At 51.8% G+C, this 17,986-nt stretch overlaps 1 protein-coding gene across 4 annotated transcripts in view; it reads right to left on the reverse strand.

The window, feature by feature from the left end:
- The window catches only part of NDST1 (N-deacetylase and N-sulfotransferase 1), a 62,485-nt gene that overhangs the window by 5,170 nt on the left and 39,329 nt on the right, over positions 1-17,986 (reverse strand). For all 4 annotated transcript variants that reach the window (XM_023260438.2, XM_045036881.1, XM_045036886.1 and 1 more), the window contains exons 4-14: positions 16,255-16,342; positions 14,933-15,087; positions 14,072-14,257; positions 12,093-12,221; positions 11,082-11,264; positions 9,868-9,964; positions 8,516-8,639; positions 5,993-6,167; positions 3,765-3,935; positions 2,997-3,106; positions 1,198-1,300 (exon numbers count right to left, since the gene is read on the reverse strand). In XM_023260438.2, coding sequence (XP_023116206.2) covers positions 1,198-1,300; positions 2,997-3,106; positions 3,765-3,935; positions 5,993-6,167; positions 8,516-8,639; positions 9,868-9,964; positions 11,082-11,264; positions 12,093-12,221; positions 14,072-14,257; positions 14,933-15,087; positions 16,255-16,342 — 1,521 coding nt within the window. The remainder of the gene's footprint in view (positions 1-1,197; positions 1,301-2,996; positions 3,107-3,764; positions 3,936-5,992; positions 6,168-8,515; positions 8,640-9,867; positions 9,965-11,081; positions 11,265-12,092; positions 12,222-14,071; positions 14,258-14,932; positions 15,088-16,254; positions 16,343-17,986) is intronic.

The following is a 17,986-nucleotide window of genomic DNA, read 5'->3' on the forward strand; positions in this document are numbered from 1 at the left end:
TCCCCACCACTCTGTCCGCGTCCACCCATACACCTTTCATCCACAGTCTTTCTGAAAATGGTAGCTTCCAAGAGAAAACTCCTATAGGGCAGGGCGCCAAAATACAATTACACAAGGTAAAAGTTCTCGTGATAGGGAGAAAAGAGAGAATTAATTAAAACCGGGGCAACTGAGAGTCACAGCGTGCAACCTCTCCCCTGCATCCTTTGGACACTCTCCTGCAAGAATAGGGATTCCTCTATGCCCAGGTCCGGTGTCACCCCCGTCCTCACAGGCCCAACCCCAGAGCCCCTCCCCTCCCTTACCCCTCCCCCCGCCCCATCAGCTTCCAGTGGCATCTCCGTGTTCTGAATTCCCACAGTACTTGTGTGCAGCTCCCCTGCTGCGTGAAGCACTTGCTGGCCTGCATCTTATTGGTGTGTGTGGCTAGTCTCCCTCCTAGACTAGGAGTCCGTTGAAGGCAAAGCACATGTCTGAATCATCCTCAAAGCCCACAGCACTCAGCCCTTGGCAGAAGGTAATAAATACTCACTTGACTAAGCCATTCCTGACCCACCATGTCCTAGCTTCTATTTCCTCCTTTTAAGAACACCATCCAAGGGGCACCTGGGGGGCTCAGTCGGTTAAGCATCTGATTCTTCATTTTGGCTCAGGTTATGATCTCACGATTTGTGGGACTGAGCCCTGCCTCAGGCCCTAGGCTGACAGTGTGGAGCCTGCTTGGGACACTTTCTCTCCTCTCTCTCTCTGGCCCTCTCCCCGCTCTCTCCCCCAAAATAAATAAATAAATAGATAGATAGATAGATAGATAGATAGATAGATAGATAGATAAGAGAACACCATCCAAGAAATGCCAAGGCCATTAAGACGCTGAGCACATGGCAGAGCGCCTGGGTGGCTCAGAGGGTTGAGCATCTGACTTTGGCTCAGGTCATGATCTCACAGTTCATGAGGTCAAGTCCTGCATTGGGCTCTGTGCTGACAGCTCAGAGCCTAGAGCCTGCTTCGGATTCTGTCTCCTTCTCTCTCTCTCTGTCCCTCCCCCACTCATACTCTGTCTCCCTCTCTCAAAAACAAAGTAATAAACATTAAAAATTAAAAAAAGGTGCTGAGTGCATGGTAAAGGGAAGAGGGGATCCCCGCCAGTCAGGGACCCCCTCCGGTTATCCAGCTGCCACAGGCAGTGCGTCCACTTACATCCAGGTCCATCTCTGGGTATTTCCGGCCTTTGCTTTTGCCCAGACACTTGGTTTTTCCTCCTTCGAGCAGCTGGCACCAAAATCCTTTCTTTGGATCAAACCTGTGGAGTTGGGGAAAGCCTATGGATGGGAGCTGGCCCAGCCCATCCCCCTCCCACTTTAAGGCAACGTTCACAGACCCCAGGAAGGGCAAAAGCCTAGACCATGAAACCCACTACCCCAAGCACACTCTGGAACCCACAGAGAGATGTGTGGGGCTGGTGTTTGCATCCGCTGGCCCGAGTTTTGCCCTTGGACTACACTCAATGCCCCTGCCCCTGCCCCTTCTTCCTAGCAGAAGGCAGCTCGCATGTTCTGAGCCTTCTCTTGTCCTGGTGGAGCAGCGTGAGTCCGTCCCTTCAGCGACCCATAACAGAATCCCAGAGGATCCTGGGAAATCTTTTCTGAGCATTCTCCTACTCAGGGCTGAGCAACTTCTTTCACCCAAGAACCCAACAGGGAAAAAAAGCTTCGTGGGGGATTTTTGTTGTACTTAAGCATGCTCATCACTGAGAAGTTCTGGCTTTTGGACTAAATTTCAGAAATGGCAAAGCAAGACTGCCTTCAGGATTCGAAGTCATGCTGGGCCTTCGAAGGCTTTTGTGGGGGAGAGATGAGATCTGAAGCTGTCAAGGGGAGGGGAGGAGGCATGCTGGCATCAGAATTCAACCCCAGATCAGGAACCATTAGGAGCTTCTTGGGCATGAGAAGAGCCAGGAAACAGAATTCACATTTGGTGAGGGAGACAGGGATTTCTGGATGGGTCACAGGGTAGGCATAAAGGAGGAAGACGATGATGGAGAGGATTTCTGAGCATCAGTACGTGCCAGGCACTGAGCTATGAGTTCCACACACGTGCTTCATTCAATACAGTGACCCTTGGGTGGCAGGAATTATCACCTTTGTCTCCAATTTACAGATGAGGAGAGTGAGGTTTGAAGGAGCGAAGACACTTGCCCGAGGTCATACAGCTAAAGAAGCAACAGGTCTGGGATCCTAACCCAGGCATCTCTGATGCCACAGCCCTCCCTTAGCTGCTGTTCCTGTCTGCCTTAAGGTGACCTTCTTTACCTTCAACTTCCAAGAGAGTGAGAAGGAACATTCTTACCACATGACCTTCCCAAAAAGGTAGCCAGGGAAGGTGACTTTATTCCTCCCTCTCTTGAGAACCCCCCCCCCCCCACCTCCATCCAGCCGCATGAGTCATTGTCTGGGACATAGCACTAGGAGACACGACTCCCTAGCCCTGAGCTCCTGCAACACAGGCCGGCACCTACTCAATCTGGGGAGGGCATTCTCAGTGCACTTGTGCCAGGTTCTGAGTGAGTGGGATTATGAGCCGTCACCAATACTCATAGTTTCCTTTTCCTGAAATTATAACTAAGTCAAAATCTAATGCTAAGAAACCCTTATGGGGAACTGGGGCTGTTTAATGGTAGTCTAACTTACTTCAGTAAAGGATTCTGAAAATGTTCAGCACAGACTGAAAAGAAAACCCCAGGGTTGGGACTGACCAGAGTAGAACATATTCATCACCTCCTTTTTTTTTTTTTTTTGAGTTGATACCTTTATTAATATGACCCAAGTCATATTAATATTAGCTTTTCTGCTAGACAGCTATCAGGGATATGCATGCTTCCTAACACTTGCTAACTCTAACTAATCTGTGTCTCTTCCATAATCATTCAAGCCTTTGGCTTTTTGGTCCAGGTGTCTGCTCAGAAAATCACCCTATCGAAAAGCCAAGGCAACACTCACGCCAAGGTTTTATGGTAGTCAATAGTGTTGGTCACCCCAAGGAACTTTTGCACTGTGTCCATCACTTTGGCGGGTTCTGTTCGCAACAGTTTGCCATCCAAGACCAGAATCTGGAAGAAAGAGAAAAAAGAGAAGGATGATATGGGTGTGTGTTTACTCTAGTGGCAAATAGGTTCCCCATCTTCTGGTCAGCGGCCACAGTCACAAATTGGGGACTCTGCACTCTATAGCCTCTACCTTATCTTCCACTTCTGAATGGCAGGTGTCCCCACGCCTCAGTCTTCTACAGTCCAGCTCTCTGCCAGCTTCCCTGGACCAATGTCATCTTCTCCTAGAGATGAAGCTATCCCCCAAGCACGGCTTGCCCCTCACAACCCTACCACGCACCTCTCTGCCTCTCTCATTCTCTTGCATAAACCCTCCAAGGGTTTCCCTAAAATGCCTGTGATCTGACCCTGCCTACCTTTCTGACCAGGCTCTCACTACGTCACCATATCCTTCCCCTCCTCCGAGGAAGGTAGCCCTACCCCAGGGCTTTCAGAGTCCCCTCAGGGACATAGAGCCCGTTGTAATGGGACAAGGGCTCAGGGGATTCTCACACATCAGCCTTGGGATAAACAAAAATGAAACCTTGGAAGACCCCGAAGGTCTAGCTCGCCAATGAGGGCATATCTGGCCCTGAGACTGACACGAGATTTGAGGCTCTCTGCCAGCTGCCGCAAGCCAGTACTGTGAGCGCCCTCCCAAGGGTCAGGGACAGGCAGCTACCTGGTTGGCGTGAAAGGCGCTGAGCCAGCGCTCAATGTGGGTGGCGTACCAGCCGGGGACCAGGCAGCGGTTCTGGAGGGCACGCAGCTTCACGGACGCATCAGGCCCAGCCGTGATCACCTCGTGAAAGGTGTACTTCAGGGCCACTGGGTCGTCATGGGCTCGCTGGTGCTGTGTGCAAGGGGAGAGGGTCAGAATGTCACGTGAAGGGCACAAAGGAAGAGGCTTTCTTGGGGCGGCAGCCGTGGAGTGGCCAGAACACTCTGGACTAGAACCAGCAGCCATGGGTTCAAGTTCTGGCTCTGCCTCTCACTGCTCTTTGACTTGGGGAAGACATGGCCCTTGGAGCCCTAGCTTTCCCATCTTTGCAAGACGGGAGTTGGACTGGATCAGAGTTTCCAAATGTTGGTCTTCTGCTCACCACCTCTCGGATTTCTGCCATACCCACAAACCGCCTGCGTGTGCCAATGTCAATATACTTTTGATTTACATCGACTCATCTTTCTTATTCACATAAATCTATTTCAATATAAAACTCTCTACTGCCTCCATAAATAGACAACCAGAATCAGTTGTCACATAAAGAAGGTAACCATTCATAAAAGCAATAAAAATAAAGCAGCGTTCTCAAATGCCAGCCAGATACAAATGTCTGCTACCGGCCCTGAGCCCGAAGCTTGTGCTCTCTTTGTTGAAAACAGAGCTTAGCAGTGTGAGAAAGGACTGAAGAGACACTTACCCCAAACTGAGAGTGTCTCCTTTATAGAAATCAGACGGTTTTAGGAACTGAATATGTGTGTCCCCTCCCCCGAATTCATATGTTGAAGCTCTACCCCGTAAATGTTAGTATTTGGAGGTGGGAACTTTGGGAGGTAATTAGGGTTAGATGAGGTCATGAGAGTGGGGCCACCATGATGGGATTAGTGCCCTTATAAGAAGTCACACCAAAGAGCACTCCCTCCGTCCTTGTCTCTCTCTCTCTCTCTCTCTCTCCCCCTCCCTCTCTCTCTCTCCCCTCCCCACCCCCCCCCCCCCACCTCTGCCCTGTGGGGACACAGTGAGAAGGTGGCTATCTGAAAGCAGGAAGAGCGCTCTCACCAGGAACTGAATCCACCAGCCTCCACAACTGTAAGAAATACATGTCTGTTGTTTAAGCCCCCCAATCCATGATACTGTGTTGCGGCTGCCCGAGCAGACTAAGACAGGACTGGGAAAGAATCAAAACGGGGAAAATGCCATGTTTGAACCACCTAAAACAATGTCCTGGGCCGTCAGCATCCAGAGACCAGGAACCTGCCCACTAGGGGTAACTCTCATGAGCCCCCACACCCACACTGAGACTCACATACATCTCAGGGTGGGGAGTGAGAGAAGGGGGCCCTGTGGGACCAGAGAGCATGTAGGGTCTATACCTGCTGGCTCCGTGGACACAGCAAAGCCCCAGAGAGGAAGTGGCTGGCCATTTGAAGAACCCAGACAGACAGGCTCAGAGGGTGGCAGGGAAGTTCCCAAAGTGGCCAGGCCTGAGGAGGCCATCCAGGACCAGGTGGTGGACCAGCTACCCACCCCCCATACCCTGGCACTGGATCACAATCCCAGGAAGATTGGCAGGCAGGGTAGGAAACCCTCAAAAGGCTCAGGTCTAAGCTTTCCTGTCAGCCTAGTGGAATGGTGCTCGAAAAAATTAAGTTAGGTCATCGAAGTTAAAGAAAGTTCTAGTTCTTACATAGTCAAGTAGGAGGTAGGAGTCATACCCTCTCTGGCGCAGACAACAGTCCGGGTGAATTCCTTACCTGATCCGGTGTTTGCAGCTTCTGCCATGAATGGGGAGTCCTATGCCTTATCCTTCTCTGAATCCCGCCCCCCCCACCAGTGCCCAGTGAGGAGGCCAGTTAGTATGGTCACTGCTCAGCAAACCTCCATTTCATTAGGGTGGAACCAGCCTCCACGTCTTATTGGTCAGAATCAGAGGCAGGAGCCGCGATGAAGCTGGGAGGGTGGCCAGGTCACTGCCGGCTGGGATGCGTCGTGGATTTCTGCCTGTCTCCTCTACTAGGCTGGAGGCACTGTGGAGGAGGGGCTCCATTCTTACCCACCACCCCGTTCCTAGCTTGGGCCCGACACATAGTAGGTGCTTACTAAATGTTTGTTGAATGAGTCAGTGAGTAGCTGCGTGGTGGACAGAGCCCCGTGCCCCCACCCAGGGCTCCGCCCCAGCCCCAGCTCACCTGGTACCAGGAATAGGCCCGGTCTGCTGGGTTGATGAGGATGGTCAGGACCTTGGCCTTGGGCAACAGAGCGGCCGCCCGCCGGGGCGCCACTTCCGAATCAAAGTAGTTGGCGCTTTTCTCAAAGTAGAAGTCAGAGGTGGTGTTGGAGGGGATGGGGAAGAACTCCATGTACCTGCAGGAAGCCCAGACAGAAGAGCTCACAGGCAAGACTCATGAGGGGGGCATGAGAGAGTGAGGTGAGGGTCACTGGGGGTAGAACTTCGAAAAGCAAGCAGAGCACAGTGATCCCACGGACTCGCTTCTGGTAGGGATTCTGCATACACGGCCACTCGGCAGTCTCCCATTTTCGAATCCACTCCTTTCCAGGGGGGACCTTGGAGTCAGGAGGATATGAAGACTTACGGAAGTGATATGGCTTGTAAGGCATGGGATGGGGGTCGCGTCTTTGAACCTAAACAAGATGCTCCCAGTTAAACTGACAGGGCCTTAACTCCCACTGCCTCGAGGGGGAGAGCTGGGACACCTCCAACCCCAGAAAGGGCCAGCATGGACTGGAGGAGCACCCTTGGCTGCCCCCAGAGTACAGGGTTTCTTTCCTGACCTAGAACGGCACTTTCTAGGCTGTCACTGTGGACCAGGAGACAAAGAAAGGGGGAGTGTGTCACCTCCTGCCAGCCACACCCTGCCCCGGCCTCACATAGGTCAGCCTCATGGCTTTCCAGATAAACCTCCCGTATCTCACCCAGAGTAACGTCCACGCCAGTCCTTTGGGACCAGCTCTGAGTTGAGGACATCTTGGAAAACTCAACCAACACTCCAGACCCTACCAGGGGCATCTACTCAGGCAAAATAGACGTACAAACACAGGGGTGCCTGGGTGGCTCAGTTGGTTAAGCATCTAACTCTTGATTTGAGCTCAGGTCATGATCTCGCGGTGAGAGCCAGCCCCACGGTGGGCTCTGTGCTGACAGCAGGGAGACTGCTTGGGATTCTCTCTCTCCCTCTCTCTCTGCCCTCCCCTCACCCCTGCTCGAGCACACTCTTAGTTTCTAAATAAATAAACAAACAAACAAATAAACATAAAAAAAAAAAAAGAAGTACAACTTCAGGGGCTCATGGGAGCCAAAGCCCAAAGACCCACCTTAGGTGAGATTGTAGGATCCCTCCTGTATCCTGTGAGACAGGGTTTCTCCAGGGAGGTCCCAGGGACGCCTTTATCAGAACCACCTGGGCGCCAGTAAGATTCCTGACCCCACCCCATACCTACTGACAAAATCAAAATCTTGGGAATGGGGCCGAGGAATAGCTAGCTCCCTCCTATTTCTGAATTTTCTTATTTATTTATTTTTATTGTTTTTTTTTTTAATTCCAGTTCATTAATATGCAGTGTTATATTAGTTTCAGGTGTATCTCTGAATTTGCTTTATGAAACAGCACCTGTACACCCACCATTGTCTGTAACACCGAAATTGAGAAAGCTCTGAAAACAGAGCCTTCCCACCCCCCGCCGACATTTGTAGCAAAGCCATTTGGCAGCAAAACCTGACTTATTAGTAAATATTCACAGAGTTTGCTATAGACACATTAACTGATGTATGTGCTATTGGGGTGCTTGCTAATGGGGTGCCATCCCAGACCTGCTGAAAGCGTTGCTGAATATATGGTGTTGCACCATATTACCTCCCTAAAATCCGAAGAAAGGTGATTTCCAGGGGCTACAATGGGTTTTAGACAAGAGACAGTAGACACATTAGAGATTAGAGGTAGGCAATTAGGTAGGGAGAGAGAGAGAGATGATAGACAAAAGAAAGAGAGAAAAATACAAAAAAAACACCCCAAACAATGCCCATAATCTCTCCGCCCAGGTAAACCACTGATGTTAACATAATAAACAAGAGTAATGATACATGTATAGGGTAAGAAAAGGCAAATAGTGGAGAAAGATACACACTGAAAGACTCAGAGTGTAAGACTCTCCCCACGTAGGCTCCACACCCCGCGGTAACCTCGGGTGACGGGTTCTGGAGGGAAGCTGCAATTTCAACCACCACCTCTCCAGGCAACCCCCCAAGGGCTAGCAAGCCCCTCTGAAGGGCTCGCAAGAACACCGCCTGGCTCCACTATCAAAAACATAGTTGAGAAGGGCCAGCTCTCAGGTCAGAACACTTGGATTTTAGCCCCTGCTCTGTCCTCAACTCTTGGGACCTTGGACAAGTCCCTATAGTCCAATGGGACACAGGATGTTTGTCGGCAAGAAAGGGCGGGGTTGGCTCGGACTTCCAGCAGTCTCTGACCCCAGGGGATAATGTAAAGGGGCAAAGGGCTTCCTCATCAAACGTCCCAGCTGGTGACAAGGCGCCAACATCATGATCCAAGGGTCACTGAGCTTTGTCCCTGTTTACAGGAACTTTGGCTGTGGGTAAGTGCCAGCTGCTTCCTGCTGTGACCAGAGCAGACCTCCTCCCGGGTAGTCTCCGTGACTGCCTTCCCATCCAGCTCTGGCGAGAAAGGGCCACTCACCAGTCGATGCCTTTGTGATAGTTGTGGCCATTAAAAAACTGGATCTCCTCAAAGGTTTCTGAGCTGGGGTAGTTGCTGCTGAGGTCTGGGTGCATGCCCAGGAACAGGTAGAGGGCTGTGGTGCCTGCAGGGATAGAAGGCAGCTGAGACCAGGGCCCAGCCCCAAACACAAGGAAGGAGCCTGGGATCCTAGGTTTTGAATCCAGCTCTCCGTGCCTCACTGGGAGATCCCAGGAAAGTCCCTTTCCTTTTCTGGGGCTTAGTTTCTTCATCTATATGATCAAAGGATTTTATGAAACCCCGGATGGCAAATACAAGGCATGCATGTGGGTATCCCAACTCCTGCATCCACTATAGACATCAGTAATCCATCACGGCCTTCTAAACACTAAACAGGAACTTGGCCTCAGAATCCTTCCAACCCCTGTACTCCAGCAGCCATGCCCAATCCATTAGTGTCTTCCCATAATCCCAGAACTAGATGGTTTCCAGTTCTGGGCTCTATCCTCTGACACTCGGGAGGAGCTCAGAGTAAAGGGAGCTCCAGACCCTGCAATGTGTTGATGTGAAGAAGTTCTTGAAGGGCTAAGAAATTTGGCTCAAATGCCTTTTCTTCTGGGTGCCCTTCCCTCACTCATACTCTCTTGCCCACTTGACTGTACAGGACCTACTCCCTCCTTCAGAGAGCTCATTCCTTTCCTGTGTGTGAGTCTATATGGTTTATACGCTAGGAGGAGACATCTTGAAAGAGAAGGAGACTATAGGGTTTCGTTTAGTTAAGAGTAGAAGCTTCGGGGGTCATAGAGATAAGGATTCAAGACTGGAATCGGTCATTTCCTAACTGAATGTGTCGGGGGAGGGGGGGGTCACTCAGCTTCCCTGAGCCTCAGGTGTTTTGATCTATAACATGGGAGGGCCTATTCATGCCTCAGAGTGTGTTTGTTGGCAAAGACTTTGCAACCATACAGTGCTTCTCCCTCTTGCGCCTCTGGCAGACATGACTAATTGATTCCAGTCCTCTTTGTACTGAACCAGTTTTTCCTGCCATCGCTCAAATTTGCAGAACGGCTGATCTGGGCTTCTCTGCCTAGACTCAGAGACTCCGAGGAAGATGCAGAGAGAGCTCCCTGAGGCGGTGGTTCAGGACAGGTAGGAAAATTCCACGCCCATCCTCCACCCCCTCCCCACTTCCATACTGACAGGCAGTTCGTGTTCATCCCAACTTCACTCCCACTTCCTGGGAAAGAGGGGGAAGATGGCTTGGGAGTGGACCCAGGGCACGGCGGTCCCCCAAATTCTGTGGCTGAGATAGCAGGCAGTGGGAGACACCGGCCAAGAGGAGAGAAACTTGCCTGTTTTCTGGGGGCCAATGATGAGGAGCTTTGGGAAGCGGTCACATGTCTTCTCCTTGGACCAGATGTCTTTGTGGCGTTTATCCTCACAGGGGTCCTAAAACAACAGTGGAGGGAATGTTAGGGGGGCCCCAAACCCGATGAATGGACTCTCCTTGCACATGGATATGTGGCTGTTGCAGTGCTGCCAGGTAGAGTAACTACACGTGTCCTTGTCACAGCCCCAGCTCAGGACACTGAGCTGCGAGCAGGCAGGGACCACTTCCCGTTAGCCCTAGTTCAGCCCAGTGCAGGGCACGTAGCAAGAGCTCATGAGCACTTATTGAATTTAACTGGATGAGCTGTGTCTGAACCAGGGGTCAGCAAACTTTTTCTACAGAGTTTAGTAAATCTATTGGTAAGCGGTTAGTAACTATTTTAACCTTGAGTACTATCTGGTCTCTGTCACAACTACTCAACTCTGTTGCTGCAGCATGAAAGCAGCCATAGGCAGTACTTACGAGAATGGGTGTAGATGGATGTCAATAAAACTTTATTTACAAAAACAGACTTCAGGCCAGATTTGGCCCATGAGCCGTGGTTTGTTGACCTCTGGTCTGAACTATGAGACCGCCATCAATTCCAGCTTAGCTTCTGTGTCTGGATTTTCACAACCCCCAGTGGCCTACGTCCCCAAGAGCTGCCCCCCCAAAACCTTCCCATCAGTCCCCTTTCCTGTGGTATAGAGCCTATAAGCATGAGAAGGGGCATAAAGGACTATCTAAGAGTCTAAGCAGGGCACGGGGCACCTGCTTGGCTCATTTGATAGAGCAGGTGACTCTTGATCTCAGGGTTTTGAGTTCAAGCCCCATATTGGGTGTGGAGATTACTTAAAAGTAAAATGTTAAAAAAAAAAAAAAAAAAAAAAGCCTAACTAGGTCAGGCAGTTGCTTTGACCCCCACTTGATCTACACTGTGTTCCTTTACAGTTTTGTAAGGCTTTTTCAGAAGGTGTGCATGAGTGTTCATGCACGTGGGTCTGTGTGCGAGGTGTGTACACGCGTGTGCGTGAGAGCAAGCAAGCGTGCCCGTGCTGGTGAGCAAGTGTGCGCCTGAGTTGGCACTTGAGAGCGAGTACGAGGGTGTGGGGGCCAAGCCCGTGTCTGGAGTGCGTGCCTGTGAGTGGCGGGCATTCCGTCTCTGCGACAGGACACCTGGGCCACCACCCCGCCCACCTGCCAGAGCGGGTCCTTCTCCTCGGAGAAGATCTGGAAGTACTTCTGTGCCAGCTGCACGGGGGGCAGCGTCTGCAGCCGGAGGTTGGTCCAGGAGTGCAGGAAGCGCACCAGGTGCTTGAAGGTGTACAGGCCCAGGCGGTCATTCCCATAGTTGGACAGGTGCGTCATGAAAATGCTGATCTGCTCCAGGGGAGGGGAGGCGGGAGGGGGGGCTGGTCAGCACCTGAGGCACCTCCACCCCACTTCTGACTCTTCCCGTCTTGCTGCGGCTCGCAGACCGAAGCTGCGACCAGTCCGAGGTGTACTGGCGCCATTAAGAAACTCGCGGTGTGACCTTGGCTGAGGCACAACCAGGTGAATCCAGGTCTGGCTGACCACCACCTTCTATAACCCTGAAACGGGAAGCTGACCTACTGCGCAGTCACTGGGTGTTCTTTTATATTTTTTTGTGGAGTGTTCATGGAAAACAAGGAGTACTCGGTTACCCCGTAAAGCCGAATACAACCACCACTTAACATCTACTGAAAAGTATTAAAGCACGGATGGTTATTTCCATTTTATAGGTAAGGAAAGAGAGGGCCAGAAAGTTCAGCTGAACAGTTCAAAATATATGTATCATATTTTACATATGTATTTTACATGTGTATTACACACATACGTAGTTTGTAGATTCATGATTGACTGTGTATATTAATATACAACATTCGTGTATTTATACATACAAAGACTGGAAGGAGAACGTAGACAAAAATTCTAACACTATTGCTCGAAGTACAAGATTATGAAAGGGAAAAAAAAAAAAAAAAAAAGACAACTCGGATTGCCTTCCCAAGGTCATGCAGCAGAGCAGGGACAGAGCCAGGGTCGCAGAGTGGGTTTCCCGACTCCTGACCCTCATACCTGCTTCCACCCCCTCCTCTCGAGGCCCAGGAAAGCCAGCCTCGGTGGCAGACACGCCATCCGGCAGCTGCTCCCCTCACCACCAGCCAAGGGCTACGGAGCACTCACAGGATTGAGGAGCACGGTGAGAAAGAGCTCGCCCCCGTTGATGATCTTGTCCAGCTCGCTGGAGCCACCAGGGTACTCATTGTAGAAGATGGTGTGCGTGAAGAGGCCGCAGGTCTGCCGCGGGAGGACCTGGGATGGGGAAGGGGAGAGCTATGGCATCTCCAGGCATGGATGGCGGAACGGCCAGGTGTCTCCTCAGAAAAGGCAGCGTCTTGTGTGGCCACACAGCCCCCACTCTTGGGGGTCTTCTCCCCCAAAGGCCACGGGCCTGTGCCATTTTACACACTTCATGCTATTCTCCGTTAACAAAATGAGCAGACCCAAAAGTAATGGAGACAGGCGAGTGAGAACGTCTGTCCAGAGAGGGTCCCCTTCCGGTCACACCTGCAACCCCCCTCAAGAGCACTAGAACCTGCCTGGGAGTGCGCCCAGCCCCGCACTGGTTTCACTGCCGAGTCTCTGTCTCCTCTCATGAAACTGGACTCCAAGAGAGGAGGAAACTCGCCTGTCAGGTGGTCACCACCTCATCCCCAGAGAAAATATGAATGCCTGGTATCCATAGGTCAGTGGATGGATGGATGGATGGATGGATGGATGGATAAACGGACAGACAGACGGAAGCATGAATCTGGCCTTCCCACATATGCCCCATTTGGACTGTTGACAATTCAGCTTTCCAGCATCTAGGGCCAAAAACCCCGGAGTCATCCTTGACGCATCTCTCCCTCCCACATCTGACATCCAACCCATTAGCAGATCCTGTTGGCCCTGACTTTCCAAATAAGTCCAGAATCTGATTGCATCCTGACTTTGCACCCTGGTCCGAGCCACCACTATCTCATCTGGAAGACTGCAGTGGTCCCCAAGTGTCTCCCTGCTTTCCACTTTGTCCCCTGAAGTCTCTGCAACTCACAGGGACCAGAACAATGGAGATCTTTTTAAAACAGGAGTCTGATCATAACAGCGCCCCATGCAAACCTTCCCATCTCAGAAAAAAAGCTAATGTCCATCCAATGGCCTTATGTAGCCCTACACAATTGGGCCCATCACCTCTCCGACCTTATCTCCCCCTCACTTGCTCCCCTCCAGCCATACTGGCCTCCTAGTTGGTCCTCAAATATACCCAGCACAAGCCACCCCAGGGCCTTTGCACGTTTTTCTCTCCCTTGAATGCTTTTCTTCATATGGCAGCATGGCTCACTCCTAGGAGGGCCCTCCCTAGTCACTTTATTTCAATTAGCTTCTCCTCTCCTCTGGCACTCCCTATCTCTCTTCCCTGCTTGGCTCTTCTCCATGGCCCCATCACCATCTGACCGTACATTACCCATGTTACACACTTATGAGCACACTATCTACCTCCTGCCACTAGAATGTCAGGTCTACAAGGGCAGGGACTTTTGTTGGCTTTGTACACTTCTGCATCCCCAGTGCCTAGAAAAGGGACAGAGACAGAAGAGTTCATGAAAAATGTTTAAATGAGCAAACAAATGAGGGGCGCCTGGGTGGCTCAGTCGGTTAAGCCTCCAACTTCGGCTCAGGTCATGACCTCGCGGTCTGTGAGTTCGAGCCCCGCGTTGGGCTCTGTGCTGACAGCTCGGAGCCCGGAGCCTGCTTCAGATTCTGTGTCTCCCTCTCTCTCTGACCCTCCCCATTCATGCTATGTCTCTCTCTGTCTCAAGAATAAGCAAACATTTAAAAAAAATTTTTTTAAAAATGAGCAAACGAATGAGAGAGGCCTGTTCCCAGTCCTTACCAGAGGTCCCTTTTAAAAATGTTCATCCCCTGATCCCCTATCACAAAAGCTAAGAAGGAGCTCACGAAAGGCCAGACTGGCAGCCTACCTTCCCTGGGATCGAGAGCCTTGGCTACCAGAGGGGGCAGCAGAACCTGGCTTGAAACCCCTAACCAGCGCACCAAAGCCACGCTTCCCCGGACAATGCGTGTGCACCTGCCCCACGGGCCGCCGGGGGCCCACTCACCATGATGCCGTTGTGGATGAAGCCACGGCGGTAGCGGGCCGGCTTCAGGTGGGGGTACTCCTCCGTGCTGGTCACACGGATACTCCACACCTGCTTCCAGGCCTCGTACAGCTGCACGTGCACAGGGTACACACCCGAGTGGTGGGGCGCCACGGCATAGCCCATGTCCGTGGGGATGCCATGCTCCTAGGGGGAGGAGGGCCAAGGCAGGGTGAGCATGGGGTTCCTTCCCCACTGGGTCTTATTTTCCCTTTCTAGAATGGGAGAGAGCAATCAGAGGCTAGAACGGCAGGGTAGTGGGTCCAAGCCTTTCAAGTACAGATGGGAAAGCTGAGGCTCAGGGAGGAAAGGGATGTGCCCAGAGTCTCGGAGTGAGGGACTGACCAAGCTGGGACCCTTCACTCTCAGCCCAGAGTTCTTGCCCTCCAGCTCCCAGGAGTGAGGAGCAAGGACAAACGCATTTCCTGCCAGTCTTGGCCTCTGACTGGCTGGTGGGCCCAGGCTAAGCCCGTACCTGGGCCTTGTTCCCTCTTCCCTGAGCACCAGCTCCAGCTTTCCTGAGCCTTCCACTCTGGCCTGAAGAGCTTGGGCTCAGGAAACAAACAGGCCTGGGTTCAAGTCCTGATGGGACCTCCTCCTAGCTGCTGTGTGGCCTCCCTGAGCGTCGGTTTCTAATCTAAAAGTGAGACTATCGAGAACCACCTCTCGGGGTCTCTGTGAGGCGTCAGAAAGACAGTGGCTATAAAGATACCAATGAAATGCTGTCAGACGTAACTGCGCAAGCAGTGAGAGGCCAGCAGTCCAGACCCCCAGCCCAGCCCCTAGCCCGCCCAGCTCCGCCCTGTAGGGAATCTTACTCACGACAGCGAACTTCTTGTTCAGGGCCATCTGCTCGGCCAGCACCGACTGGTTGTGGAAAAGGTGGGGCTGCATGTGACTCCACATGTGGGGGAACCACCAGAACTCCTTCACATACGACAGCAGCAAATCGTCCCCAGCGTCCTCGGCATCAGTACCTAGAGTCAGAGCACAGGCAGCTCGGCCCGGCCCACCCCCATAAGGTTCTCCAGCCCGAGCTGGTGCCCGCAGATGGGCGTACGCAGCCCAAGCCCACCCAGGAGGGCTGCTTGGGAGAGTTACCTGAGCTACAGCACGGGAGCAGACAGAGCCCCAGTCCAGGGCCCTGCATTCTAGAGTGTAGACTTCACTCAGTGCGTGACTTTGGCCAAGTCCTTCTCCTCTCGGCGCCCTTGGGCCCCATGTGTGCAATCCATGGTTCACAGGCAATGATTGCGATGGTTTCTCCTAGCTCTGACATGCCTGCTCTGATCCTGTTTTCCTAGCGGGCCATTTGGCATTTGCCTTTTACTTAATGTTCGGAGCTCTTTAAACATGTACAGGATGTCTAATCCCGCCTCATGCATATTGCTACGACTACCTCTGATATGTTGAGGGCTGAGAATACGAAAAATGCATACAGACAACCCTATTTGGTTTTGGGACCCTGTTGCACACTCCCCCTGCCCCCTGCCCCCCAGAACTGTGGAGTATTAGGGTTTTTCCTAGAATTCAAGAGAGACTGTCCACATTGCTTCTGCCCAAGCAGAAGGCAGCTATAGAAAATATGTACTGCAGGAGACATCTCAGGGGTATTTCTCTCTTGCCCAGCCCAGAAGGTCAGCGTTTGAGGAACTGGGGGAAGCCCAAAAGAAGAGGGAAGGCATGAATCAGGCAACCTACACCCTCAACCTCAACACTTAAGACTTAAAATAAAATGCCAAAGGCCATCTTTGGGGTGGGCACAATTATAGGACCTTCTCACTTTGTGTACTACATATTTCTGTAATGTTCTTAAAATTCAACCAATTACTTTTTTAAGCAGCCATAGGACAAATAATTTTAAAAGACGGAGGTAAGGGGGAGAGAAGAGGGAGAAGACGTCCCCAAAAGACAGCACAGCCTGAGGGGCAGGGAGGGATGAGTGGGGGCTATTGTATTATTGTTGGCCCCAAATGCCCTCTGCCTGGGGCTGTGACTGCCCTGTGGGCTGCTGGATGGGGGTGGGGGGCACAGGGGTCAAATGTGGCCCCAATGTGGGCATGCCAGCCACCTGCTGCACTCCAAAGACATAGATGCTGAGGGCCCCTGGAAGTTGCTCATGGGGCAGAGCCAGGCCCACTTACCTGTGTGGAAGAATTTCCCTGAGTAGCCCAGGTTGAAGGTGAAGTTTGGGATGTGCGTGCGTAGTTCATTCTGCGTATCAAACAGGGCCTAGGACAGGCAGGGGAGGAAGGAGCGGGTGAGGGGCAAGCCAGGAGTTCTCTCTTCTTCCCCCTGATGGCCCAGAAAGATCCTGCTGTTGCAGGACCGAATGCAAAATTTGGAGGGCCCAGCAAAAAAAAAAAAAAAAAAAAAAAATCAAAATGTGGGATTCTTGCTCCAAAATTATTTAAAATATCCAGAAGGCACTGGATATTTTAGGTCAATAGCAGAGCATTTTAGCAATAGCAGAGCATTGACCTTGTACAGGCCCCTTCTGAGTGTGGGGTCCCACAGCCACAAAGCCAGCCCTGTGCCAGGCCACCGGGCCTCTGGCGAGAGAAGACGTGACTCTAGCCTGGTTCTGTTCTGTGTCCTCGAGAAAACTTTGTAACTGCTCCAGGCCTCAGTTTCCCCAAGTGTGAAATGGAGACAATAATATCTTCCTGATGGGGCTCTTGGGATGACTAAGTGACATACTGCGTGTAAGACTGCTGGACGTTTTGGCAAGTGAAGTGGTGGCATCGCCAGGTCTGTGGTCACTGCCACCGTGAGCCTCCTATTTTTCCCTGTCAAACGTGGAGGATTTCTCTCAGTAAATGCGAGGCTGATGTCACAGGATCATGACTTCTCCAAAGATGTACTGTGTACCCAGCAATGCCATGTCCCCATGCATGGCACACCCCACACTTGGCAAGTCAATGAAGGGAAGCTGACGCTGGGGAACAAACACACGCTTGTCCTCTGGAGTCAGGACTCCGAAAGTCCCCACCCTGCACAATGCACAAGGCTGTTAAGAAACCCACAAGCGCCTGCTGTCAGGATACTTTGCAAACTGGAAGTCCTGGCTCTTCGGGGGCCACCACCGGCATCCTCCAAGGCCATGCATTACCTGATGGATGTGCCCGCTCTTGCTGTGCGGCCTTGGGCAAGTGACTTCACCTCTCTGAGCCTTAGTGCCCTCCTCTGTAAAATGCAACTTACGATAATACCCACCTCACAGGGCTGCTATGAGGATCAGAGGAGGCAATACACAGAGAGAGCTAAGCACAGAGCTTGGCACTTGCCAAACCCCGAATAAGCAGCTGCCGTTGGTATCATTTAAATTGCACTGCACAGCCAGTACAAGTTCATGAGGCGACATTCATGTCTCTAAAAGAAAGGCTTAGTTGTAGCCTGTGCTTGGGATTAAGGGACCGGGGAGGGAGAAAACCTGTGCCTTTTCAGACTCACAAGGATGTTTAAGGCAAATGGGACCCCGGCTGGCGAAGCACTTTGCAGTCCGCACTGAGCCAAGCCCACAGAAGAGGATGTCTCTCTTAGTATTCTTCGACAGAAATAGCTCCAAACTGCTATCATCTCTCTCACTGTAAAAATGGGGAAAGTGAGAACCAAGTAGGGCCACTCAGGGCTCATGGGTGACACGGCGAGCCCAGTAGCCTGGTATCCTCAAGGGATCAACCCTGAACCAGTCCCAGGAACTCCCCTGGACAGGCAGCCAAGACTATGGTTATACCAGGAGAGAGTAGAAGGGCATCCTAAGTAGAAAACCACATGATCTACTCTGTTGGAAGTGGGTTATGGCATCGCATGAAACCTCAGAGCTGGAAGGCTCAACAGGAATCATCCTAACACTTTCTTTCAACAGGACCGCCC

This window comes from Felis catus, chromosome A1 (assembly GCF_018350175.1).
Source record: "Felis catus isolate Fca126 chromosome A1, F.catus_Fca126_mat1.0, whole genome shotgun sequence".
In the NCBI taxonomy this organism is placed as follows: domain Eukaryota; kingdom Metazoa; phylum Chordata; class Mammalia; order Carnivora; family Felidae; genus Felis; species Felis catus.